The sequence below is a fragment of the Artemia sp. Qi Xiang Cuo genome, chromosome 20 (genome assembly GCF_049724085.1).
Source record: "Artemia sp. Qi Xiang Cuo chromosome 20, ASM4972408v1, whole genome shotgun sequence".
Lineage (NCBI taxonomy): Eukaryota > Metazoa > Arthropoda > Branchiopoda > Anostraca > Artemiidae > Artemia > Artemia sp. Qi Xiang Cuo.
In genome coordinates, this window is record NC_142813.1 from 27,510,442 (window position 1) to 27,537,713 (window position 27,272).

A 27,272-nucleotide genomic window follows, 5' to 3' on the forward strand; every position below is an offset into this window, starting at 1 on the left:
GCCAAAAGTTATGAAATTTACCCAATGTTAACATATAGTATTGGTTATTGGGAAGTATACAGAAGTTTTCAGGAGGGTTTCTTTCTGGTAGTGGGGGGGGGGGGTGGGTCGGGGGTTATGTTGGAGGATCCGTCCATGAAGGAAGTTTTCATGGGGGAAGGGAAATTGCCATGAAGGGGACGCCGGACTTGCCAGCATTATTTATTGGTTATTGGGAAGTATACAGACATTTTCAGGAAAGATTTTTTTCTGGAGGGGGGATAGAGGAGGGGGTTACTCTGGAGAATCTTTCCATGGAGGATTTTTCTTTGGGGTAAGGGACATTTCTATGAAGGGGGCGCCGGATTTCCAAGCATTATTTAAAAAACGATCAGTAATTAAATAATAAAAAAAACAAGTTTTTTCAACTGAAAGTAAGAAGCAACATTAGAACTTAAAACGAACAAAAATTATAACTTATGTGAGGGGGTTCTCCCCCAAGTCAATACCTCGATCTTTACGCTACAGTTTTTTTTAGTACTTTCAAAAGAGCTATCTATTCTAATTAAACGGCCTTTGTGATTCAGGGGTTTGTGAATCAAATTTTTTTTTAACTTTTAACGTAAACAGCGTGTTATTGACTAAGGGGAGAACCCCCTCCTATACGTAATAATATATACGTAATAAAAAAACAATAAAAAAACAAGCGATACGGATCAATAGTAATCGAAACTTTTAAAAACTGAATTTTGATGTCAATAAATGTATCAAAAGAATGTGTTTATAATGCTGATTCTAAATATATAAATTTTATTAAGTTTAGTATTACTCATCAAAGGCTACGAGCCTGAGAAAATTTACCCGATTTTTTAAAGAGGTGGGAAACATCCCCTAAAAGTGAAAGAATTTTAATGAAAATCACACCGTCAGATTCAGCGTATTAGAAAACCCTATTACATAGGTTTCAAGCTCATATCTGCAAAAATCTGCAACTTAACCACAGTGTAACTGACAGTGTAACACAGTGAACTGAACCACAGTGTAACTGAACCACCGTGAAACTGGACCACCGTGCAACTGAACCACCAAGCAACTGAACCACCGTGCAACTGAACCACCGTGTAACTGAATCCTCGTATAACTGAACTCTGTTGCAAGTTTTTTAAAGTCACGATATAAATAACTGTCAAGATGATTAATAAAAAGGATCCGTTTTGTTGTCACAAAAACGAAGAAAATATAATGAAAATAAATAGATAGACTTATCTATCAACAAATGAAATAACTTAAGCCAGATTTGCCATCTCACTCACTTGGACTATCTGTCTTGACTTTTTCTACAATTAGTGTATGGCTTGACGTCCGCAACTACTTAATTTTAATTCAAAGCTTAAATTCTTAAGTCACAAACTCTTAAAGCCAGATTTATTTCTCTTGTTTTATGTGTGTTAGTGGGGATTCCCTTCGCCCTGTCACTGTCTACGAGTCTCGGTATTTATCCCCCCTCCCATGGAAAAAAACCTCCCCTGGAAAATACCCCCCTCCTAGAAAATATGGTTTTCTAAATTTGAATATTTTATATGGGTTCTATTATTTTTTAGTTTAGCTGAGAAGTGCTAAGGAAAGTGGAAAAGAGAATTTAGGTAAAGTATTGCCCCCCCCCCCCCGTGCAAAAATGTTCTTCTCATAGAAAATCCTCCAGACCCCCCCCCATCAGAAAACACGCTAAAAATGTCCGTATGTTTCCCAATAACAAACACTGTCTGTAAGCAATGGACAAATTAAACAACTTAAAAGGTACTTAAACTTCTGCAATAAGGCTCTATGGTTGTTTTGTAGCTAGGGAGAGGGGGAGATACCTCAAAGGGTGCATTTTAATGCCAACATATCTCAGCTTTCATTGAGCCTTCGGATAAACACGGAATTAGCTCTAAATTCAAGTTACAATCAAGCCATTGGCCAATTGGAGACAAAACCAAGACATGTAGTCTGAGTGAGAGAGAGATGAGGGAGAGACAAGAGGAGGATAGAGGTAAAAATTGTTTTATAATCTCCAGGCAGTTCTAGTCTTTTTTTATAAGTCGAAAGAGATTGGATACCAACCAATCGCAAGGGACATTTTTTCTTGGGGGGGGGGGGAGGGGAGATATTTCACGGGGAGTTATTTTCCAGGGGGGGGCATATATTCTGCGAGGTCGTATTTTTCGCAGGTATTTTATACAGGAAGTGTTTTTCCCGGGATATGGGGGAGGGGGTGCCCTCCAATCACCTTTGACTTTTAAAAATGGCACTACAACTTTTAATTTACAACCGAATAATAAAACATGATTAAAAAAATCCCCAAAATCATCGGGGCAAGGGTTGTAGGTTATTGCAAGTTATCCTTTGTTAAAATTTAAGGTTTTTATAGAAGGGATGGACGTGCAAACTTTAAAGAACGTTCATTCGATTGGAAATTTAGATTTCAAGTTCAATTTTGAAGAATCAAAGGTGATGACAGGACAATCAGCCCTCCCCTTTAACCGTAATTTTCCCCCCAAGTGCATCTGATCAAAATTAAAAAAATTTGTTTGTTCAAAATAATCAAAAGGTCAAATAAATAACCATGCCTCTGGGGTTAAGAATCCCACCAGCAGCTCCTGGAGCAAAACCTGTAAGTTAAGCTAGTTACTCAATATTAACACATAAGGTTTTTATGGAAAATTAAGTTCCAGTGCACTTTTTAAGACGTCTTTTAGACCTCTTAAAGACATCACCCTCTTTTCTCCAAGTACATCCGATCAATAATTTTGAGATGGCTATTTTATTTAAAACAGTTTGAAGGTTAAATAACTACGCCTACCGGGTTCACAACCCCTAGCCCCTGGTGCAAGGGCTGTAATTTATGTGAGTTGCCTATTATTAACATACAAGGTGTTTTTTTTATCTAGAAAAGAGGGCATGTTTGATCCTGTAAATAAAAAAAACATGGAGTATTAAGGTCAAACCTTAGGAGAATGTCAAGAAGAATGCCTAACATAATCAAAATCTTTTTTTCCTTTATTGGTTGTGAATAGGAAATACTAGAAATATTGACAATGGTCGATGATATCAGCCGTCACATCGTTCGTAAAATGTTTAGGACCATCTTCAACTAAATCAAGAGATACTATGTGCCTCCAGTTTTTCAAGACGACGTATCTGCAATTTGTCAAGAACAGCTGAGGGCATTAACCTCAGGGTATGAATTTTAAACTTTCAGGGCGTGCTGAAGGAATGTTGACAAAAAGGCTGGAGTGTTACCAGTCCCTCTCCCATATCCTTTTTTAGGTGCAATCTCCTCAAAGACAGCTGATCAAAGCTCGTTATCTAGATTCACAAAGGTCAAATATTTTGAACACAGTCATGTTTATTACTCAACATCCGGAAAGGTCTGATTCATCTGAAAAAAAGAGAAATAAATCAGCTTGAATAGTTTTTGACATCGGATGTCCTTTTTTTGCAAAAATAAAACAAAGCTTTTTATTAATCATCTGACCTTAAGAAACAAACAATTCCAACAATGTTGAACATGTAACAATTCTAACATGTGTTCTACCCAATAATATTGCCTCTTATTTTTAAAATACCGAAAAACTGAGTTCAGTGGTTCAGTTGCACGATGATTCAGTAACACGAGGGTACAGTTGCAAGGTAGTTTAGTTGCATGGTGGTTCAGTTGCACGGTGGTTCAGTTGCACTTTCTTAAGTTGTACTTTTATTCAGTTGTACTTTATTCAGTTGCACGGTGGTTCAGTTATATGGGGTTTCAGTTAAATGGGGCTGAGCTTCACGGGGTTTAGTTGTACAAGGGTTTAGTTAAATGGGGTTCAATTGCCCGGTGGTTCAGTTACACGATGGTTCAATTACACAAGGATTCAGTTGCAAGGTGGTTCTGCTGCATGGTGGTTCAGTTGCACGGTGGTTAAGGTAGACGGTGGTTCAGTTACAGGGGCTCAGTTGCTTGTGGTTGAGTTACACGGTGGTTCAGTTATACGCACACCTGATAAAAGGGTTCAGATAAGCTTGTCAATCTTGTTAGAAAAGATATTAGGATGCCCAGATCTATTGGGTTCAGCTGTTAACTTTAAATGATAGAAAGTCATTCTTTATGTTAAACAGGGTTTGAATTACTGTGGTCTGCTGTTAAGGAATTAATAAACTTTCTTAAAAATGCAGCAGTTTTTCATCCTTCTTAAATGGATTTTGAAATGTTCACTATTTCTCATTACTATCTCATATAGAGGTTTCTGATCTTCCCAGTACCGGGGTTGTGAGAACAGGATTTTTAAATTGTAGAGGTTTTTTTAGTTCACAGGATGATCTTGTCGATGTAGTTCATAAGCTATCTTGTCATGTCGTTGGATTCTGTGAGACTTTTCTTATAGACACGGCTCCTGATGTTGCTTTTCTTGGATATCAATTTACTTTCAAAAACCGACTGACTAGGCACCAAGGTGGTTTGGCAGCATTAGTTAAAGATGGTATCTCTTTTCGACGCCTTGTAAATTTAGAAGGTTCTCATGAGGAAATGCTTTTGAAGTAATGGTAACTGAAATTAGTCTTGGAAAAGAAGATATAGTTTTTTGCGTAGTATACCGACCTCCTTCTTCTCCAGTCAAGTCTTTCCTCTCTAAACTCCATGATTTTTTGCATCAACCTCATTTTCAAACTATAGATGTTATCCTCTCCGGAGATTTCAACATTGACCTTCTAGAAGCTTCAAATGAAGCTTCTGTTGATTTATTGTCTTCTTGCTTTTCTACATTGTATCTGCTTCCTACTTGCCTGATACCTACAAGAATTTCACCTAGTTCTGCTTCTCTCATTGATAATATTTTTACATCTTTACCAATTAAAGCAAATTTTGCTGTTTTAAGTGATATATCGAATCATTTCTTGCTGGTTTCAGATTTAGCTTGTACTTATAATATACCGCAGGTAAGTAGGGGACGTCAAGTACGGTTAATAAATAAAATAACATTAAAAAACTTGAATGAAAGCCTTGGTCTATAGGATTGGCAGGATGTAATATCCACGGAGGATACAGATGTGGCAACTGATACTTTCCTAAGAAATTTTAATTGCTGCCTTGATTCTAGTTGCCCATTTGTTACGAAGAAAATTTGCAGAGAAAAATTTCCTATAAGGCCGTGGATAACGTCTGGAATTTCAATATCAGTTAATAAAAAAAAACAGTTATTTAAAAAGCAGTTAAAGAATCCAACTGATTATAATATTAAAAAATTTAAAACCTTCAACAATAAATTAACCGCACTGATACGATTGTCGAAACATAGGTATTATAAAGAGTCTTTCGAAGAAGCTCAAAATTCTCCTCGCAAAACGTGGTCTTTAATTAATTCTATTATAAAAAAAAAAGGAATTCTAAGTTGCCTGAAGTTATTAGTTTAGAAAATGGATTGACTACTAACAAATTGAAGAAAGTGGCTGATGTTTTGAATACTTATTTCGCTAGTATTGGAGAGAAAATTGTTTCATCAGTAATGAACCAGTTTGATTCACGTAGTAATAAACATTTTTCTTCATACCTTCCATCTCCTCAAAGTAATTCAATTTTTCTTGCGCCTATTTCTCGGTCTGAAATAACAAAAATAGTGTGTGATCTGCATCCAGGTAATTCAGCGGCAATTGACGTGTCTAGTTCTATAATTGTTAATGAAATATTGTCTGCAGTAATTTTGCCATAACAGCATATAATTAATCTTTCATTTAAAACTGGAGTTTTCCCGTCTGCTTTTAAAGAAGCAAGGATAATTCCGCTTCGCAAAGGTGAATCTCCTGAAAACCCTTCAAATTACTGTCCTAGTTCTATTTTATCAGCATTTTCTATAATATTTGAGAAGGTACTTTATAAGAGGATCTATGATTTTCTTAAATCGTTTTATTTTTTCACAAATTCCCAGTTTGGTTTTAGGTCTGGACACAATACTGAGCACGCTATCATTGCTCTCATCCAATATATTCATGAATGCTTAGATAGAGGTGAAATTCCAGCAACAATATACTTGGATTTTAAAAAAGCATTCGATACAATAGCCCATTGTATTCTTTTTCGTAAATTGGATAATTGTGGAGTGCGCGGACCGGCGTTGGATCTAGTTAAATCGTAACTTGATAAGAGAAAGCAACGAATAGATGGAGGTAATTTTCTCTCTTCGTCTGTTCCTCAGTCCTCCAGGGTTGGGGTGCCTCAGGGCTCTGTCCTAGGTCCTCTGCTTTTTCTAGTTTATATAAATGATTTTCACCGCGCTGTGGCAATCCCATGGCTCAGCACACATTTTGCTGATGATACGGCAGTTTCAATTTCTGAGAGGAATGACGAGGACTTGGAGGCAAAACTTGATACTGCATTTTCTAATGTTCTTGAATGGTGTTTTGCAAATTTTATTGCTTTGTATTTGTCAAAAACTAATTTCATAATTTACGGCAGGAAGTCAAATATATGCCCTCGTATTACCCGAGTTACTTCTTCAAAGTATCTATTATCAATATATTGGGTGAATGCGATAAAGTACCTTGGACATATGATTGATGAAAGCTTATCTTTTAAAACACACATTCAAAATATACGTTTAAAGATTTCAAGGTATGTTGGTTTAATGCATAGATTGAACCATTATTTGCCCTACTCTGATATACAAAGTATTCATTTTGCTCTGATTCAGTCTAATATTAATTATTGTTCTCTAGTGTATTTATATACATTTAAAAGACATATTAAACCAATACAGATTTTACAAAATAAAGCAGTAAGAATCCTGAAACTTTTTATTTCATCGCCTATTTCACTTCCAAATAAGTCTTCTACAACATCTTTATATACTTATTTAGATATACTTCCAGTTTCTCAACGATTTACTTTTGGAGCAATTATTTTCAAATTTAATTATGACATTAAGAAATTACCGCCATATTACCTCAATCAAAGTTTGTTCTCCCGATCACAAGATTTACATCGTTATAACACGCGACAAAAAAAGAGTATCTACATTGACAAGTATAGTACTGAGAGATCTAAATTCACCCCGTTTGTGTCAATAGCCCGGTGCTGGGATGCTCACAAGGATTTTATTAATAAATTTTTTTCTATCCATTTACTAAAAAGAAATCTTAAATTTCATTTAGTTCAGGATCATTTTTAATTAAGTGTCTTTTTAATATGATTAAGTTATTTGTTTGGATTGTTGATCTAAGTGAATGTGGGCCTCTCGGCTATCTTTTAGTATAAATTTATATTTAATAATATTGATCTCTCTTTTTTTTTATTTATATTTATATTTGGATCCTGGACTAGCTGCTACTTTCATATTATTGTATCTTTGCCGTCGTAATTATCTTCGTATTGTAGCGTAAAATTTTTTATTGTATCTTTGTCTAGGCCTAGTTTTTCGAGCTTGTCTCCCCATGGGCCTATATCAATTATATACATGTATATGTTAATAATAAATGATTGAACTTGAACTTGAACGAAGCATACGCTGTTGCAATCCCTACCTTATTTTGTTTGTCAATTTGAAGTTTTAGTTTCAGTATTTTTATTACCTTTAGTTTGGCGATATGAATTGTCTTTGGCAAAACACCAAAGGCTTGATAAACGTTTTTGCTATCAAACCCAATATAGATGCACAAACAAAGCTTAAAATAAACATTTAACTATCCTTCCAAATCAGTTCCCAAGTAGGCCTATTTAAATTTCTAAAAATTCACGTCGTGACCGAATAGACTGGGTAGTAGATGAAAGTTTATTCCTCATCTGGATAGTGAAGTTATGGTAAATCAATCTTTAACTAAAGATCCACTTGGGCAAAATACAGATACTTTAAACATAATTAAAATTTGGGATGAGAATTGTAGGTATATAGACAAAGACGAGCGATGCGGCAATTAAAAAAGGATACTAAAACGATAAAGTATAATCGACGATTACCGCAAAGCAGGGATTGCACCAATGTAGGCCGAGTTGTGAGAAATGTTGAAAATTCTAAAACACTTACAAGGTGAAGAGCATTCGATTCATGTTTAAGAAGGCAAATTAAATATCTAAGAGCAATTCCACTGTAGTCCCAACCCTGTTTCAAAGGCAATGCTATAGCGTTGCCTGTAGTAAAGCCCATACGGCTCCAATGTTTTATTGTTATTATTTTTTATTTTTTTCCCAGAAGCACTTCATATGAAAGGGGTCGTCGTAGGAACTTCAAGGGGCCTCATTCGATTGAAAATCGACAGTTCTAGTGCCCTTTTTAATAGTCGAAAGTAATTGGGGGCAACTAGCCCCTCCCCTACGCCCATCATTCCCCCATACACATCCAATCAAAATTTTGAGATAGCCATTTTGTTCAGCGTAGGTGATTTCCAGATAGAAAATATGTTTTTGAGGAGGACACTCCCACACAACCCTCAGGGCAAGGGTTATAAGTTACGCCCGGGGGATATAAGGTTTGTATAGAAGGTATTGTCGTAGAAACTACAAAAAACGCTCATTCAATTGAAAATTCAAAGGGCTATGGACCTTTTTAATAGTTGAAAGTGATTGGAGGGCAACTAGCCCCCCTCTCATGCCAACCTTTTCCCCAAACACATCCAATCAAAATTTTAGATAGCCATTTTGTTCAACGTAGTTGAAAATTTAGGAAATTAGGTCTTTGAGGATAACAACCCCTCCACAGTCTTCGGGACAAGAGTTGTAACTTATGCCTTGGGGCCATATAAGGTTTTTATTGAAAGCGAAGTCGTAGACGCTTCAGGAAGGGCTCATTCGATTGGAAATTTAAATGTCTAGTTCCCTTTTTAATAGTCGAAAGTGATTGGAAGGTAACTAACACCATTTCCCCAAACACATTCAATCAAAATTTTGACTCGTATAAACTTCAGAGAGGGCTCATTTGACTGGAAATTGAAAGTTCTAGTTCGCTTTTTAAGCGTCAAAAGATATCGAAGGGTAACAAGCTCCCCCCCCCCCCCAACCCTGTTTTTCCAAATGCACCCGATACAAATTTTGAGATAGCTATTTTGTTAAAAATAGTTCAAAGATGATATAACAAAAATTCCGGTGTCGACACGACCCCCCAGGGCCCGGGGGCAGGCGTTGTAAGTTATGCCCTGGGGGCATATAGGGGTCTCATGAAAGGGATTCTCGTATTAACTTCAAAGAAGGCTCATTTGATCGGAAATTGAAAGCTCTAGTTAACGTTTTAAGAGTCAAAAGAGATTGAACGGCACCTAGACCTCCCTCCACGCGCTTTTTTCCTCAAACCCTTCCGATAAGAACTTTGAAATAGCCTTTTTTTTAAAAAAAATAGTTCAAAGACCATATAACAAAATTCTGGGGTCAGAACAGCCCCCAAGGGCCCGAAGGCAGGCATTCTAAGTGATGCCCTGGGGCATATATGGTTCTTATGAAAGGAATAATCGGATGAACTCCAGAGAGGGCTCATTTGATTTGAAATTTAAAGTTCGTGTTCACTTTTCAAGAGTCAAAAGATATCCGAGGGCAACTAGCCCCCCCCCCCACCCCCTCACACCTTTTTTTCCCCAAGCCCATCCGATAAAATTTTTATAAAGCAATTTCCTTAAAAATAGTTCAAAGATCAGATAAGAAAAATGCCTCTGTCGACACAACGCCCCAGGGAGCGGAGACAGGCATTATGAGTAATGCTCTAGGGGCATATATAGTTCTTATGGAAGGGATGCTCGTATAAACTTCGGAGAGGGCTCATTTCATTGGAAATTGAAAGTTCTTGCTCACTTTTAAGAGTCAAAAGATATCGGAGGGAAACTAGCCCCCCTCCCTTCACGCCCTAAATGCGTCAGATAGAAATTTTGAGATAGACATTTTTTTAAATATTTCAAAATTCAGATAACAAAAGACTCCGGTGTGGCATATATGGTTGTTGTGGAAGGGATGCTCGTATAAACTTCATAGAAGGCTCATTTGATTGGAAATTGAAAGTTGTAATTCACTTTTTAAGAGTCAAAAGTGATTGGAGGGCAGCTAGCCTCCCCCCCCCACTCCATTTATTTTTTTCCCAGAGGCACTTCATCTAGAAGGGGTCGTCATATAAACTTCAAAGGAGGCTCATTCGATTGGAAATCAAGAATTCTATTGCCCTTATTAAGAGTCAAAAGTGATCGGAGGGCAACTAGCCCCCTCCCAAGCCCCCTTTCCCAAATACATCTGACAAAAGATTTGAGGCATCTATTTTGTTAAAAATAGTTCAAAAATCATATAGCAAAAACTCCTTTACGTATGGCCATTTCGTTAAAAATAGTTCAAAGATCAGATAAGAAAAACTCCTGTGTCGACCCAATCCCCCAGGGCCCGGGACAGGTGTTGTAAGTATTGCTCTGGGGGCATATATGGTTCTTATGGAAGGTATGCTCGTATAAACTTCAGAGAGGGCTCATTTGATTGGAAATTGAAAGTCTTCGTTCACTTTTTAAAAGCCAAATGAGATCAGAGGGCAACTAGCCTTCCTCTCCACGCCATATTTTCCTCAAACCCATCCTATAAGAACTTTGGGAGAGCCATTTTTTAAAATAGTTCGAAGGTCAGATTACAAAAACTCCGGTGTCGACACAACCCCCAGGGCCCGGGGGCAGGCATTGTGAACTATGTCCTGGGGCCGTATGTGGTTCTTATGAAAGGGATGCTCGTATAAACTTCGGAGAGGGTTCATTTTAATGGAAATTAAAAGTTGTGGTTCATTTTTTTAGAGTGAAAAAAGATCGGAAGGCATCTAGCCCCTCCCGTCCTCCCCGCCTTTGGGTTTATCGGATGGATAAACCCATCCGATAAAAATTTGAGTTGACCATTTTGTTAAAAATAGTTCAACCATCAGATATTATAACTCCGGGGTCGACACCCCCCCCCCCCGGGCCCCGGGACCGGCGTTGTAAGTTATACTCTGGGGATATATGGTTCTAATAGAAGGAATGCTCGTATAAACTTCAGAGCGGGCTCATTTGATTGAAAATAGAAAGTTCTAGTTCACTATAAAGAGTCAAAAGAGACCGAAGGTTAATTAGCTCCCCCACGCCCTTTTTTTCCAAACCCATCCGATAAAAATTTTGAGATAGCCATTTTGTTAAAATTAGGTCAAACATCAGATAACAAAAATTCCAAGGTTGACACAAACCAATTTTTTTCACTTTGATATTGTTACTTTGATACCAGTTTTGATGCTTTAATGAGCATATGATTTTTAAAAAAAAGTTTGATTTTGAAATAAGGAATTTTTTAAAAACTTGAAACTTTTTGCAACAAAAAATGAACAAAAATTAATTTAAAAAAAATCTTTCCGAAAAATAAGTTTTTCAAAGAAAAGTAAAGGTCATTTTAAACTTAAGCTCAGCAGATACAAATACCTGTTAAAATTCGAACTCAAAACGACCAGCAATTACTATTAAAGAATAAAAGAAACCCAAAACGAAAAGAAACTAAATAAACAATCATAGCAAAAAACATGCAACAAGTAATAATATAAAAGAATAAATAGATCTTAAAGCGAGTAATGATTAGATTGAATATGAAAATCAAGATTAAAGCGAAAAAAATTTCCTATTGAAGTATAAATGAAACTTAAAACGAACAGTAATTAAATAAACAATCAATACAAACAAAGATACAATAGATATTAATGTAAATTAGTAAATAAATCTTAAAATGAGTGAGACTTAAATTGAATATATGCAAATCAAGCTTGAAACGAACCATTATCACTACAAACAAGAGTTTGGGTATCACCTCTTTCTCTCACTGTAAAAGTCTAAAACCTACTCCGTCATTGGCACTTTACAGAAAACTATATGCGTCCTGAACAGTCTTGGAGAGTATAAACAACATCAAATTGAATATTTAATTTATAATTATATTAATTGTTGAAAGATCCATCAGTTTCAAGACTTTTTTTCACTGTAATTTTATATTTATTTTCAATAAATATAAAAGAAAATATTTGTAAAATAATTCGTTTTCAGTTAAGCGCCAATGACGCAGTAGGCTTTTGGTTTTTATTTACAGTTAAGGAAGGAGGCAGTACCCAAACACTTGTTTGTAGTGAAAATATATATGTCTTGAACAACTTTAAAAAGAGCTAATAAATTAAACTGAATGTTTGATGTATAATGATATTAATTGCTGAAAGCTCATCAGTTCAAAATGTTACTATAATTTTAATGTTTATTTTCAATATTAAGTACAAAAGAAAATATTTGTCATAAAATTGGTTTTCAGTAAAGCGCCAATGACGCGGTAGGTTTTAGATTTTAAGTGAGAGAAGGAAGTGATACCCAACTCTTGTTTGTAGTGAATTTTGTTCGTTTCAAGCTTGATTTGCATATTCAATTTAAGTTTTACTCGTTTTAAGATTTATTTATTAATTTACATTAGTATCTATTGTATGTTTGTTTGCATTGATTCTTTATTTAATTTTTGTTCGTTTTAAGTTTCATTTATACTTCAACAGGAATTTTTTTTTTCGTTTTAACCTTGATTTTCATATTCAATCTAATAATTACTCGCTTTAAGATCTATTTATTCATTTATATTATTACTTGTTGTATGTTTTTTGCTATGATTGTTTATTTAATTTCTGTTTGTTTTGGGTTTCATTTATTCTTTAATAGTAATTTCTGGTTGTTTTGACTTTGAATTTTAACAGGTATTTGTATCTGCTTAGTTTATGTTTAAAATGGCCTTTACTTTTCTTTGAAAAACTTATTTTTTGGAAAGCTTTTTTTTAATTAATTAGAGAAAAAATTACCCCTTTGATAGAAATGTTTTATTGTAAAAGATACAGAAATTTTAACTAGGCGAACTAACCGGAATAAGTCCTGGCACATATTCACAAGGTAAGTCTGAAATTTAAATACATTTTATCTTTGAAGAATACCAGGCCGATTTTCAACCGGGTTATTCGATCGCTGATCAGGCTCTTCCCCAAAATAATTTCCCGTCTCTACACATGAATTGTTTTAGTTCAAAGGGCTGAGGTATGCCTCCAATATGCTAGTTAATGTCCTCCAAGCCTATTAAAAGTTCCCTTTTCAATCTGCCAATTTTTCTTGTATACTTAACTATCCACAGCTAACACCAAACATAGTGTTACTATTGACAGGAAAATCATGAGTAACTGTCACAACCTGTGCCGGCAAGACCGCAAAAATCATGCACCAGCCAAAATTCAGCAACAAGAACCAAATTTAAAACTTATGGACTTGCCTTGGGACTTCACCCTAAGACATTCCAGGTAGCAATAAAATGAGAGTCGATGGAAATCATATCGATCCTGTTTTTGGCTGTCTATTTGCTTCAATTAAAAACTGTTCAAAATCCGTCTGGCGAGGACTAGGACAGACTTCAAAGTCTAGGCACTTTTCTTAAGAAATGAAGCACTGTCATTATGTCATAAAGTGCATCACTTAAGCATTTCACAATTCCTTTCTCTTTGTACTCGATCAGAAATTGAGATGAAACTGATAACAATCACTATCAAAGGAAGCGAGTACGGTGCCTGCTGCTAGAGTAGCTCACAAAAATATGAATAAACTGCTGATTTTGGGGGATTTAGAAACAACGCAACCAAATATGGTTCAGTTTTTGTAAGAAAAATCCTAGCATTGCTATAATATATCAGAGACTGGAGTAGATACTTGTGTCATCAGAATCCCTTAGCCATAATATTAGATATTAGAAAACTTTGAACGTCCGAATGAAATAATAATTGAAGTAGTGATTATAGGACTTTTTCATTTCAACCACCTTCCCATCTTTGTGACATCACTTTGAATTAGTATCTTCCGTAACATATTTTAAAAGTCATTCACGTTTTTCCTATTTTTGAAATTCATCTTTTATTCCCCTACTCCCTTATACATATATATTGAAAAATAAACTATGCATTTCGAATCAGAAAAGCGTTTTATTTTTTTTTTTTATATCCTAAAAACACTGTTTACAGTTTCTTAGAATTTTGAGCTTTTCTGCTAAAGAGTTACCAGGGGAGTATATCATTGTTCAACCGGACCAAATATATAGCATAAAGCCGATCATGAAGATGAAAAGTGAATTTACTAATCAGTGTATCCCCAATATACCAATTTTCTTAAATTGATATAGTAATTCACGCTATTTTAGGATTCGTTCCACTTCATCTGGCTGTACAGGAATCGGCAATAAAGAATGTTGAAAGTCTTTTAAAAGAAGGAGCATGTCCAAATGCAGCTGATCATTGTCGTGGCAAAACTCCGCTACATCTTGCAGCTGCGATGAAATCCCTTAGTATTATCAAAGCTTTGATTAAGGTAATTTTCAAGGTGTGAAGCAGTAACATTCACAGAATTAAACTTTTTATGACTTGACTTAGTGGATGATTGAAAAAAAAAACTAAATTAAGAATTAAACTGATGCATGGTTTGGAGCCTAAATATTCTCTTAATTAGAGTGAAATTTTCTGCAAATTTTATGCAAACCAAACTCAAATTTAGAACGTAATTTAGAGGTCTAGATCTTCAGAGTTTAAGCTGTGGAACCTGGGTACGTTGATTAAAAAAAAAACTTTGGACTTATAAATATACGTATAAATTGAATTCCAAATTCAGTTACTCTGTATGTTCCATATGCTCAATTTTTCGTTTCACACTGAAATTTGTACATATTAAGTTTTGAGTAGAAGAACTGTATGTAGAGAATAATATTCGTACAGTCGTAAGCTCGAAAAAACACTAAATATAAATGTTTCCTAGTATAAACGTTGAAAATATAAAGAAAATATCATAAATCCTTGAATTTTTAACAATGTTTTCGTATTAATTCATTAATAAATGAAAATTGGATAGAGTTCTTCAAGTAAATTAATATGCCAGTCAAAACTGACTAGCAAAGCTATGAACAGTTTTATTTACTAAAAATTTTAATAAGAGATACAAGTATCTCTAGGTTATTTTAACTAAAATATATATTTACATATTGGAAAAATAAAAAAAAATTTTTTAAATTTCTTAACATATAAAAAGAAGACACCTTTATTCTTAACTGTAATTAGCTATTTAAAAGAAGTTTATTAAAAAAAAAAAAATTGTGTTCGTAAAACCTGACGATAGATACCATTTTATAATCATAGTTTTATTTAAATTAAGCAGATACATCATCCATGAAATGCCAAATTTTTTAAGATTACAAAATTTTTCTAAGATAAACTTGGCATCAACTTAATATCTTATTATTAACTTGCTATCAACTAATAAATAAAGAAGAAAAACGATAATAATGAAAAAAAACTATTGTAGAGAGTGAAAATAATGTTTAACGAAACAGCTCAATCTTCTCTTAAACTGCAAATAGGTTTCTTAAACTGGAAAGAAACAACAAACAAATAATAACTATTGAATCAATCTTACTGAATTTTTACATTTATATGATTACCCCCGCAAGCACGAACTAAAAAAAAAAAAAAAAAAAACAGAAATCACCAGAGAGGAAATTGCCAAGATATGACTTATTCAGTAAACCATAAAGGTTTCAAAAAACTCTTCAAATTTGCTTTACTTTCCTCCGCTTATTGTGTTGCTACTTAGTTTTTATAAGGCCAGTAGGCTACGTTTTTGCAAACGGATTATGAAATGATTCTATTCTTTATTATAGTTTGGGGACGGCTTGGATGTCAATTTAGAAGATTATAGTGGACAGTCAGCGCTGGACATTGTTTTAAATACAGAGATCAAAGAAGAGATCTGTAAATCTGGCATAGCTGTATGAAACTACTGATGATAAAGTCTGTCGTCTGTTTTACCATGGAAAGTTAATTGTGCCTTATAAATGTTAACACACTTCAAAATTTTCTAAATAAGCCATTTGGATGTTAAAGAAAGTCTCCGTATCTGGGAAATTTAAGTTAATCTTTGCACCTATGTACTATCTGTATGGTCTAAATATTAACTGTACTTTCAGGTGCGAGAAGTGGGCTTTACATGATACTTGAAAATCAAGAGAAAATTGTCTAATCTTAACTTCAAAGCGATATATTGGTGTTATGAACTTTCTTTTTGTTTATCAATTCATTCTTTTGTTGTTCTCAAAAAATATTATTGGTTTCAAGCCAAATATATTTCTAATCTCTTTGTTTTGTCTTACTTCAGCCTATCCTTAACATCATTCGTAACATGGGAATGTGTAGTTTAAAAATTTTGAAAAGTCAGAGACAGGTGGACTATCTATTTTTTATATATATATATATATATATATATATATATATATATATATATATATATATATATATATATATATATATATATATATATATATATATATATATATATATATATATATATATATATATATATATATATATAAACGCTGTTTGGCCTTTTAATAAAATTCAAACTGGTCTATCTCGTGTTATCATTGACCGTGCAGAGATTTCGTAATAAAAATGAAAAAAATCAAAGACATTTATTATTTCAATTAATGAGCCCCCTAACTGATGCTGTCGTGGAGAAAACAGATATAAGGCTTATATATTTTGCAGATCTGTAACAAAAAGATATACTACTAAGATTGATTCAAATGAAATTGATTAGAAAAAATGAGGCCACACCTTGAATCTAGAAATCTTGGGTCTCCTTATTTAGTTTCAATACAAAAGTTACTGTCATATATTTCAATTATATATTAGAATATTGATAAATTTAGTGTAAGCTTTACTTATACAGAACATAAAAATTTGAATCACCACTTTTTTTTTAAAAGCACAAAATTTTTTATTGGAGTTTTCTTATATTGCCTTATACTGTAGAAGTATGCATTTATACAGAAATAAGCATTTATGGGCCTGCTTGGAGGCACTTGCATTGTCTTTCAATACTTTACTGTCATTTATTTACCCTAATGCTCATTGGTGTCATTTAAAATGTAGAGATTTGAATTTTATTACCACAAATTTTTGGTTTTTATTAATTCACAGCTTTAAAAAGTTCAGCAAAGGAATCTTCCGTGTCTTAATCAAGTTCTGCTTTGGTGATTACTCCTGCCCGTGCTTGACATTTTTTGCTTTTTCTCGCTAGTTCTTCGTGGTTAAACCATCTTCCTCAGATATGTTTTCTTTATTTTTGTTGTTGTTATCAACATATATTACATGATCGCTACTTATTTCCCTGTAAGTAATTGTTTCTATTGATAATAATTCATGCATTCAGCATGTAACATTATATGATAATAAAGATTTTCTATCCAATACTGTTGTAATTATGTAGCGTAATTAACGGATCCGTTGAGTTAGATACTTAGCTTCGAAACAGTTTTCTTATTGGTGTAAAAGGATATGGGTTCTAGTACAAGCTAAACATAACGTGCCCAAATTCTATATGGTGAATGTGGATAACGCTTTCTACAAATAGTTAAACTGCTATCTTCTTAGTGAAATAGAAAATTAGTAAACGTAGAAGAATAGAATTTGCCAAACAACCGTCATCCCATTTAGACATATGTTAAACTGAACTTCAGAAAAAATCAAAAGGAAGTAAGTTACTTTGTCAGTAAGGCGCTTTAAAAAGAAAAAACAACAAGCCTTCTGCTGCAAGCTTGATCTAGGAAGAGTGGATATTCTTTGGCGAGACTTCTCCCCGTACAAAATCTAAAAAAAAACAATTGGAGTAATTCTTATATGAGCCTCTATTTTTTGTCAAAATCCACAATCTAAGCAGTAACTAGACATTACTTTTGTCCTTAATCTATCAAAAAAGATTGAAATAGGTATTATTTGGCTGCATCACTTAGCTTACACAATCAGTCTCATAAAGGATTAGGAATAAATGTGTTTATGACAAAAATATGGGAAGTCTGTATACATTTTTGAAACGATGCAGTCATCCCATATAGTATAATAATTATAAAATTATAAACAACTTGAGACTAACTTTAAATACTTCCTCTGCCACGAAAAAAAGTTTACTGTCATGTTATTCAACTATTTTTTTTTCAGATGATCTTGTGTGTTTTTTTAGATCAGTAACTCTTAAAGTTCTATATTCAGCTTATGACCTCATTTTGCTCAGCTGTTTGTGCGATATCTGTCTTTCATCTAAAATGAAATATTTCAAATTTTAACTGGAGTGCGTAATTTTTTGCTCTACATCTTCCCAGTGGATGCCTCTTTTCACCTGGGCTATAAAAAAAAATTTACACTTTCGCATTAAGCTACACTGCTAAGAATTTTGTTCTTTCAGTGGACTATTTGGTGCGAGCTATCCTGAACTAGCAAACTGAGAAATCCTCTGATGTTGATAAATTGAATAATTTTCATACCCTCTGTGGCAGTGACATGTTTGTCAATCTCTTTTCTGTCCCAACTCCTTACATTCCAGATCCACCCAAGGGTTGTAGGATTGTTTTAAAGTACGACAAGCACTTGATAAAATACTTAAGGCTGAAGGCCCTCAGCCTCTTCAAATACCTCAGCTTGATTTTAGTCACACACCCCCATCCAAAGCTCTTGCAGCATGATGAAACAGACATACAGCAACATGCCACTTGTTCTGCCTCACTTTTTAATAGTTTTTTTTTCTTGATGGCCAGTCTGCTGCTCTGTTTTCCTTTAACTTTGTCGGTTTTAATATGTCTTTAACCTGTTATCCCAAATGACATTTTGAATTAATCTAAATAAGTATTTAAAATTATAATTCTGAGAGAAGTAAACAGCGAGATTAAAGCCTATAAGAAGCCGATAAGTCACAAATGAAATAATTGATAGAATTACAGTTACGAACACCTTTGTTATATTTATCGAATCTCTTTTCTCGTTTCATTTAATCGCTGTAAATTATCCAATTTTGTCCATTTTTAATATGCAGCTTTGTTTGATCATGGGTGCGTTCGAAAACACTAAGGGTATTGACCTTCAGTGCAGTGGAAGGGTATTAACCTGATGCAGCATGATGAAACAGACATACAGCAAGATGCCACTTGTTCTGCCTCACTTTTTAATAGTTTTTTTTTTCTTGATGGCCAGTCTGCTGCTCTCTTTTCCTTTAAGGGGGAACGGATAGAAAAATTCCCGGCTAGCCTATCTCTTCCATGTTAAATATTTTTAGCTTGTCTGGTGACAACAGACGCATAAAGGTATCAATTTTGGTTTCTATCTGTTCCTCTGATCTTGCAACATAATCTGAGATTGCTATTTAAAAAAAAAAAATTCTGGGCTTTCTAAATTAGGCTTTTTCGTGCAAATTCCATTTCAACTTGTCTAAAAGAACGGTACATACAAGTTCAATCAAATTAATACGGACTTTTAGAGGATTTTGAAAGGAACAACTCGACTTGTATTTTTTTTTCCTAATTAATTCAAAACAGACATTTTCATAAGTTTATTAAAATCGACTAAAATTTGTTACCATCAGTTTTATATTAGAAACTCCTGAGCTGTTGCATATCTAGTTTCGATAAATGGGTATAAATACCAGTCTTCAGGTGATAAACAGTCAGGGTTTCAACTTGGATCGGCGGGCATGATAAGTAAATGTTTCAACATTATGCAAATACAAATGCTCCGTCAAATTAGGTTGCAGTCCAAGATTTTGAAAGAAGAGAAAGGCAATTAAAGAAGAACTTGGCCTAGTTAGTTCACAAAAGTGTTTTTTGAAATACAAGGGCACCGGCAGAAAATTTTCCGGGGGGGGGGCAAACGCCAAAATATTATTGGTGGTTGGGTGACATGGAATATATTTCAGGATTTTTTTTTTCGTAGGAATAAGTTTATTTTTAAATACTTATAGAAAAGGACGCTCAAATAAAAGGACCTGCAAAATGAAACAAAATACAGCAGATTTTAAACCGCAAGGATTTCTGGTAAAAGTATCAATTTGTTTAATCAATAATATATTTAATTATTATGCATTTAATTTTAAAAGAAAATCAAACTCAAACCAAAATTACAGAAAGATTGCTTTCGTATATTATAGGAAAGACATGCCTTTATACAATTTCCTACGCCTTAGAATACTTTACACAAGGAGTAGGGATGTTAAAAAATCATCCTGCCAGCACAGATACCACGTTTTGATTTTATAACGGCTATGTAAAATATACCTCTTTCATAACAGGACAATTCATCCCCTCGAACTTAAATGCGTTATATATTCATACATTAAGAAAAAAAAATAGAATAGCGAAAGAAAAACAAAATTTAAACTTAATATCCAGCTGTGAAATTGACCCTCTTTCTTTTTATTGTCCTATTCAACTAAAAAAAATGAACAATTTCAAAAAAAATTTCGTCACAAGAAAATCTTATCAAATAGTTTGTGGAAAAAAAAACTGGAAGTAAAGAGTGGTTTGGACCAATATTCACCAAAACTAAAAATTTAATTCTCGTGACAATTGCTACACCGGCAGTATTGGCTTTTTATGCTAATTCTAAATATTTAGAATTCTTTCAGTTTATTGTTACCCACCCAAAACCGAAAATCTGAGAAATTTGGCCTGATTTTTGAAAAAAGGGACCCCCCTCCCCAAAAAAAAGCAAGAGGTCTTATTCAAAAGATCTTTATTAGGTACATCATATCAGAGAAAATTCAATTTCTGAAAAGCCAATTGATTTAAAAGTAGGAATAACTATATTTTAGGCTTTCCAGTCGTAAAAGAAGCAATGTCACACGGTAGCAGTACAGGATTCAACCAAGTTGATTCGCTCTATTTGTTATGAAATTAGGGTACGTTTGGCGATCTGTAATTGCGGATCAGCTATAATGAAGGGGGTGAGTCATTGTTTAGGTGGGGTTAGGGTAGATTCCTAAAAAGTAAATTTTAATAGACAAACTGTTTACTCTTCACGAGGTTTCAGATAAATTTTGAAAGAGGCAGGTGGAGTAGGAATTAATTAAATTGTTTCGTTATACAGCAAAAATATTACAGTCCCATTTCTACCAGCACAGAGGTGGATAGCAAGGCAGGTAATCATCAGCCCTGCCAAGAAATTTCTTTGGGGTGGCAAATACTGCAAGGAACTTTTTTTTCAGCAATTTTAAATGGTGTTATTTTCTTTGTCTAGCTCTATGAAGTGCTTCAATGTATTGAAACAAATCTATGTAATGTATTTACCGATAAGAAAATCCTATTTTAGAGGTTGTGATGGATTCAATTATGTAGAAGATCAAAATTCTCACAGAATTTCCATCCACACAAATAATAATACTTCTGCTCTTCCAACCGAAATTATTTTGTAGCAATATTAACAAGGACTTCCTACCAAAATTACTATTCATCACCAATTTTTTACAATTATGGATTTAATCATTTTAAAAGCAATTAGCCAGGGATTTAAGGGACAGGTACATTAAATAATATCTTGGTTAGGCCTGGGTATGATCCGGAAAACAATCAGAAGTTAAATAATATAAGAGCGTTTAAACTGGAAGCAAGAAACATATTGTAAACAAATTCGAAAAGAGTATTATTTACGTGAATCAAAATGTCTCCTCCTAAGCTTCTTACTCTTTATCGGAGTGTTTGGCTTTGTTTCTAAGTTTAAAGAAAATTTGCAATTGGAAAGATAAAATTTTTCAAAACACTAAAAATACTTTTTTTTAATAAGCAAGGTGTTGAGAAGGGGGCAGTCCCGTTTATATACAAAGTAATTTATATCTGCTTAAAGTTTTAAACTTGCTCCTTACTTTGGTTGAAAATTCTTTTCTATTTGTGTAATTACATTTCATGAAACTGTAAGTTTTATGAATACAGTACTTTTGGTTACGCAGAAAAATGATCAATATTTTAATGATCTCTGTTTGGACTTTTATGGGTATTTAAAAAGTTTATGATAATGAGCTGTAAGTACGGAGGGACCCGGCTCAATAGTAACCAAAACTCTAAAAAACTGAATTTTGATAGCAATTGAGATACCAAAGGAATTGGTTTATTAAGCTAATTCCAAATATATACGTTTCATAAAGTTTAGTTTGACCCATCAAAAGCTACGAGCCTGGGAAAATTTGTGTGATTTTCAAAAAAGGGCTAAAGACCCCTTCGAAGTCATAGAATTTTAATGAAAATCACAACATCAATTCCGTCAATTTTTTGAAATTACTAAGATTTATGTAGTTTTCAACAGAAAAAACATAATTCCAAACGAAAACAGACTTTATTAATCAATATTGTTTGAATTTGTATGCTAGATCAAATTTTCTGGAATATCATGTTGAATTTGACTAAGGTGACATTTAAAGTAGCATGTCATACAGTAACTCAAATCAAAGGTTGGAATTACGACAGAAAAAAAGAAGCTAATTGTCTTTTTGAGTAAAAGAAAGAGTATAAAATTTGGGTTGATTGAGTTCAATAAAGTTTAATTTACACGTCTACAAAGTGCTTACACAAAAATTGTCTACAAATATATTTGCATAAAACTTTTACATGCAATTTTGTTTCGTAATACATTTCTTTTGCGATTTTCCTTAGGTAGAAAACTTTTGAAGCTGCTACTCTGTTCTTAAAAATACTAATGCTCAACATACGTCACCCTCTGTATCTAATCTTTTTCCAACTAATACAAAGAACCCTTGTGTGATTTTTGTTGATAAACATAACAAACAATTTTTGTTGAATTTCAAACTATTTTTTTTATTGTGTAGTGTATGTAAGCATTGCCTTTATATCAGTTGAACATCCCCCTGATCATGCCCTGAAAGTTTCAACCTAAAAGCCTAATAGCCTAGTGAATTTAATAGCAAACTTTGACATCTTAGTTTTTACCCTGATCATTAGTATGAATTTAAATAAAAGAAACAAGTTTTTTAAACTGAAAGTAAGGAGCGACATTTAAACTTGAAACCAACAGAAATTATTCCCTATATGAAAGGGGCTGTCCCTTCTTCAATACCTCGCTCTTTACGCTGAAGTTTGAATCTGTCACCCAACTTTATTTTGTAAAACAATAAAAATCTTTAGCTTAAAGAGCGAGGTATTGAGGAAGGGACAGTCTCTTTCATATATGAAACAATTTCTGTTCGTTTTAAGTTTTAATGTCACTCAACGCCTCGCTCTTTACGCTAAAATTTTTTATTGTTTAACAAAAATAGAGTTGTGAGAAAGTCAAACTTTAGCGTAAAGAGCGAGGCGTTGAGGAGGGGACAATTCATATACTGAATGATTTCAGTTCGTTTTAAGTTTTAATGTCGCTCCTTACTTTCAGTTTAAAAAACTTTTTTTTTTATTTAATTTTTGATCTTTTTTAAACAATAAAAAACTTTAGCGTAAAGAGTGAGGCGCTGAGGAGGGGACCGTCCCTTTCATATGCGGAATACTTTCTGTTCGTTTTGAGTTTTAATGTCGCTCCTTACTTTCAGTTGAAAAAACTTTTTTTTATTTAATTTGAGATAGGAGCGTGAGACCTCTTCAATAGGGTTCTCTGATAAGCTGAATGTGATGGTTTAATTTTCGTTAAAGTTAATTAAAAATGCAAAATTCCACACTTTTGCAGATAGGAGTTTGAAACTTCTTTAATAGTGTTCTTTGATAAGCTGAATCTGATGGTGTGATTTTCGTTAGAGAAATTAAAGCAAAATTTTATTGTTTAAAAAAAACTGATTTGTGAGAAAATTAAATTTGTCGTAAAGAGAGAGGCGTTGAGGAGAGGACAGCGCCTTTCATATATGGAATAGTTTCTGTTCGTTTTAAGTTTTAACGTCGTTACTTACTTTCAGTTAAAAAAAAACTTGTTTTTTTATTTAACTTTTTGAATGTTTTTGAAGTAATACAGGTTTTGATTTTGGCTCACCGTGCATGAATAATTAAAAATAAATTTGCATATTAATTTTACTTTTATTTGGTTAAATGGCTTTCTCGAAACTTGTTGAATTTTATTTACGAACGTTTTTATTGGTAATAAATATACGTAACTTACGAATTAACTTACGTGTCGAACTTCTATATTCATATATTTTTAATACGTATATTAGGGGGTTGGCCTCCTAGTCAATACCTTGCTATTTAAGCTAAAGTTCGAATTTTGTTTGAATTCTTTAAAAATGACCCCTTAATCACAAAGGCCGTTAGTTAGAATAAATAGCTCTTATGAAAGTACTAAAAAATGTTTGGCTTAAAGAGCGAGGTATTGACTAGGGGGTGAACCCAATCATATAACTAATATTTTCTGTTCGTTTTAAGTTTTGAAATTGCTCCTTACTTTCAGTTGAAAAACTTGTTTTTTGTCTTTAATTTCTGATTTTTTTTTTAAATAATGCAGGGGAGTCCGGCGCCCCCTTCATAGCAATGTCCCTTCCCACTTGAAAACTTCCTTCATGAAAAGATCCTCCCACATAACCCCCGCCACACCCCACCCCCCATTACCAGAAAAAATTCTCCCTGAAAACGTCTGTATACTTCCCAATAACCAATGCTGTATGTTAACATTGGGTAAAGTTCATAACTTTCAGCCCTCCCCCCGGGGGCTTCGGGGGATTAAGTCATCCTATAAGACATATTTATCACATTTTCGACCATACTAAACAAAATGGCTATCTCAAAATTATGATCGGGGGACTTTGGGAAAAAATGAGCGTGGGAGGGGGCCTAGTTGCCCTCCATTTTTTTGGTCGCTTAAAAAGGACACTAGAACTTTTAATTTTGGTTCCAATGAGCCCTCCTATGATATTCTAGGACCACTGGGTCAATACGATTACCCCTGGGAAAAAAACAACAAAAAAACTAAAAAACAAATAAAGACACATCCGTGATCTTTCTTCTGGCAAAAATGGAAAATTCCACATTTTTGCAGATAGGAGCTTGAAACCTCTACAGTATGGTTCTCTGATACGCTGAATCTGATGGTGTGATTTTCATTAAGGTTCTATAAGTTTCTATAACTCTTTTTCCCTTTTTTCGAAAATCAGCCAAATTTTCTCAGGCGCGTAACTATTGATGGGTTAGATTAAACTTGATGAAACTTATATATTTGTAATCAGAATTAAAATTTGATTCTTTTGATGTATCTATTGGTATCAAAATTTCGATTTTTAGGGTTTCGGGTACCATTTAGCCGGGTCGCTCCTTACTTACAGTTCGTTACCACGAACTGTTTGAAAGAGGATAAACATAATAGCTAAGAGTAGCTAAGACACAAAAATTTCGTGAAAGGCAAAGATTTCAATAAGGCCAAGAATGGAAAAAACTTGTGCCCTTGGAGAGGAAAGATTCTTCTAATTCATCATCTTTCATAAAGCATGTTTTTGCTGAATACTTATAGTTATTCAAGGGTTTTCCTAAAGCTAACTCTGTTGCTATACTTTCAACTGTAGAATGCTTGTGTACCCCTATTTTTCACATTTTTTTGGATAAAGTTAAATTGGAAGCAAGTCTAAAAATTCAATATATAAATTTTCAAAGTGTAATAAGAATTTTGGTAGTAAAGTGTTTAGGTTAAGTGTTTAGTGTAAGTTTCACATTTAGACCCTAACTATTTTGTGACACAACCAGGTTCGAACATTTGTCCCTTTCCTAATGACAAATCCTGTGTAAACAATCAAAAAATTACATAGTTTATAAATTGTCAAATAATTTACCCTAAATAATAGGGGCAACGGCAGGGGGGCCATGCCCCCCTGGAAATTTGGTACTATAAGGTGATTATAAGAAACCAAAGGAAAGAGAGCAGAAGAGAGGAGCTATCAAAGCTCGTTCAAAGCTCGATAAAGCAAAGCCCTTGCGATCAACTCGCCGAAGTAGAGCTCGTCAGGACTACCTTGGCGGGGAGGGTACTCCCCGCCAAGGATATCTGAAAACGAGTTTCACCCGGCGATCGGTTGCCACATGGAATAGATTGCCGGCAGAGGTAATCACGAAAAATCCTTCCCTTGACACGTTCAAAAGAAGGCGTAACAAGTGCCTCAGTATTAGAAAATGAGGTAGCTACCAGGACTAGCGGCAAATCATAATTTGTGATGGAGCCGTGAAGCCAAAAGAAAAAAAAAAGAAAAAACATGGAAAAAATGAGTATTGCTCCATTGTTGGCTGCCTGCCAATAGAATTTGACCCTCAATAAGGAAATACAAGTTCTAATTTGTGACTGAGTGACCCTTTTCTAGTTTACCAGAAACATTTTTGCTATATGATTTGGTTCGAGCAACAACAACAACAAAAAAATAATCAAATTCTTCATAGTAACGAATGGTAAGTAAATAACGATCCTTGTCAATATTAAATAAAAAACAAGTTTTTGTAACTGAAAGTAAGGAGCGATATTAAAACTTAAAACGAACAGAAATTATTCCGTATATGAAAGGAGCTGTCCCCTCCTCAACCCCTCGCTCTTTACAGTAGGGATGGGCCAGGAGGCGCGGGAGGGACAGGGAGGGACCGTCCTTTTGGCAACCTGTATGCAGACGGAGTGTTGTGATTTAGTTTAACTTTCCATTTTCCCTTATTATTCCTTGAAAATTTCAGCTTTGCATTTGCACCCTTAGGCATAGTTTTAATAGTTATCACAATATTAGAAGCTGGAATACTATCACAACTAGTTGCAGGGCTAGTAATAGTATCAACCGTAATACCACTAGTGCTAGTAGTAACAGCAAGATCAACATATTACCTATTAGTCAACTGAAAATCCCCATCGTCAAGCCATGGACGTTTCAACTTGATGCAATTAGCCGTTACAATAACATTGGCGATATGCCCTTTTGATAACTTGTATAATCATAGTTTTAATTCAGTTCAACTTCCCCTCAAAACTTTTTAGTATTTTCTTCTTAATACTCTTATAATATGTAGTAATTGCAATGTAAGTAGTAGTTGGAGTAGAAGTGATAGTAAAAGTAATGGTAGTAGCAGTGGTTTTATTGTTAGTAGTAGCGGGAAAATATTGCCTATTGGTCAATTGATCTTCCCCTTTGGGAATTCCCTGAAAGTTCTAACTTAATGCCCCAAATCATTCCTAACATGCACACTTTTGAAAGTCTGCATGCACATTGTGTATTTGATTTAGTTCAAATTGCCGCTCAATATTCTTCATATCATTAAAGGAATGGATTGAAGGTAAAAGTTAACGAGTCAAGGTTTATCTGTAATATCTTTGTGAATGATCCTAGGGTATAGAGGCTTGAACTAATAGGCAGGACATCGTCTGCAGAAGAAATAAAACTAAAATTGCCAAGGTCAATCTAGATCACTAGAAAACCGGGTCACGAAAGTTCAAAGAATGTTAACTGCATGGTGCAGAACTAAACCTTGTCAAAGACCTCTAATGAGACCGATAAAGCTACTTAAAAGA

The 27,272-nt window shown here is 34.0% G+C and overlaps 2 protein-coding genes across 2 annotated transcripts in view; both read left to right on the plus strand.

Moving 5' to 3' along the window:
- LOC148940058 (uncharacterized) overlaps positions 1–17,249 on the plus strand; it is a 139,178-nt gene extending 121,929 nt beyond the window's left edge. The window contains exons 14-15 of the mRNA XM_089105803.1: positions 14,156–14,322; positions 15,662–17,249. Of these exons, the coding sequence (XP_088961929.1) occupies positions 14,156–14,322; positions 15,662–15,775 (281 nt within the window). The 3' untranslated portion in view covers positions 15,776–17,249. The remainder of the gene's footprint in view (positions 1–14,155; positions 14,323–15,661) is intronic.
- Positions 1–27,272, plus strand: part of LOC148940057 (protocadherin-like wing polarity protein stan) — a 421,746-nt gene that overhangs the window by 245,232 nt on the left and 149,242 nt on the right. The gene's annotated exons all lie outside the window — the stretch shown is intronic.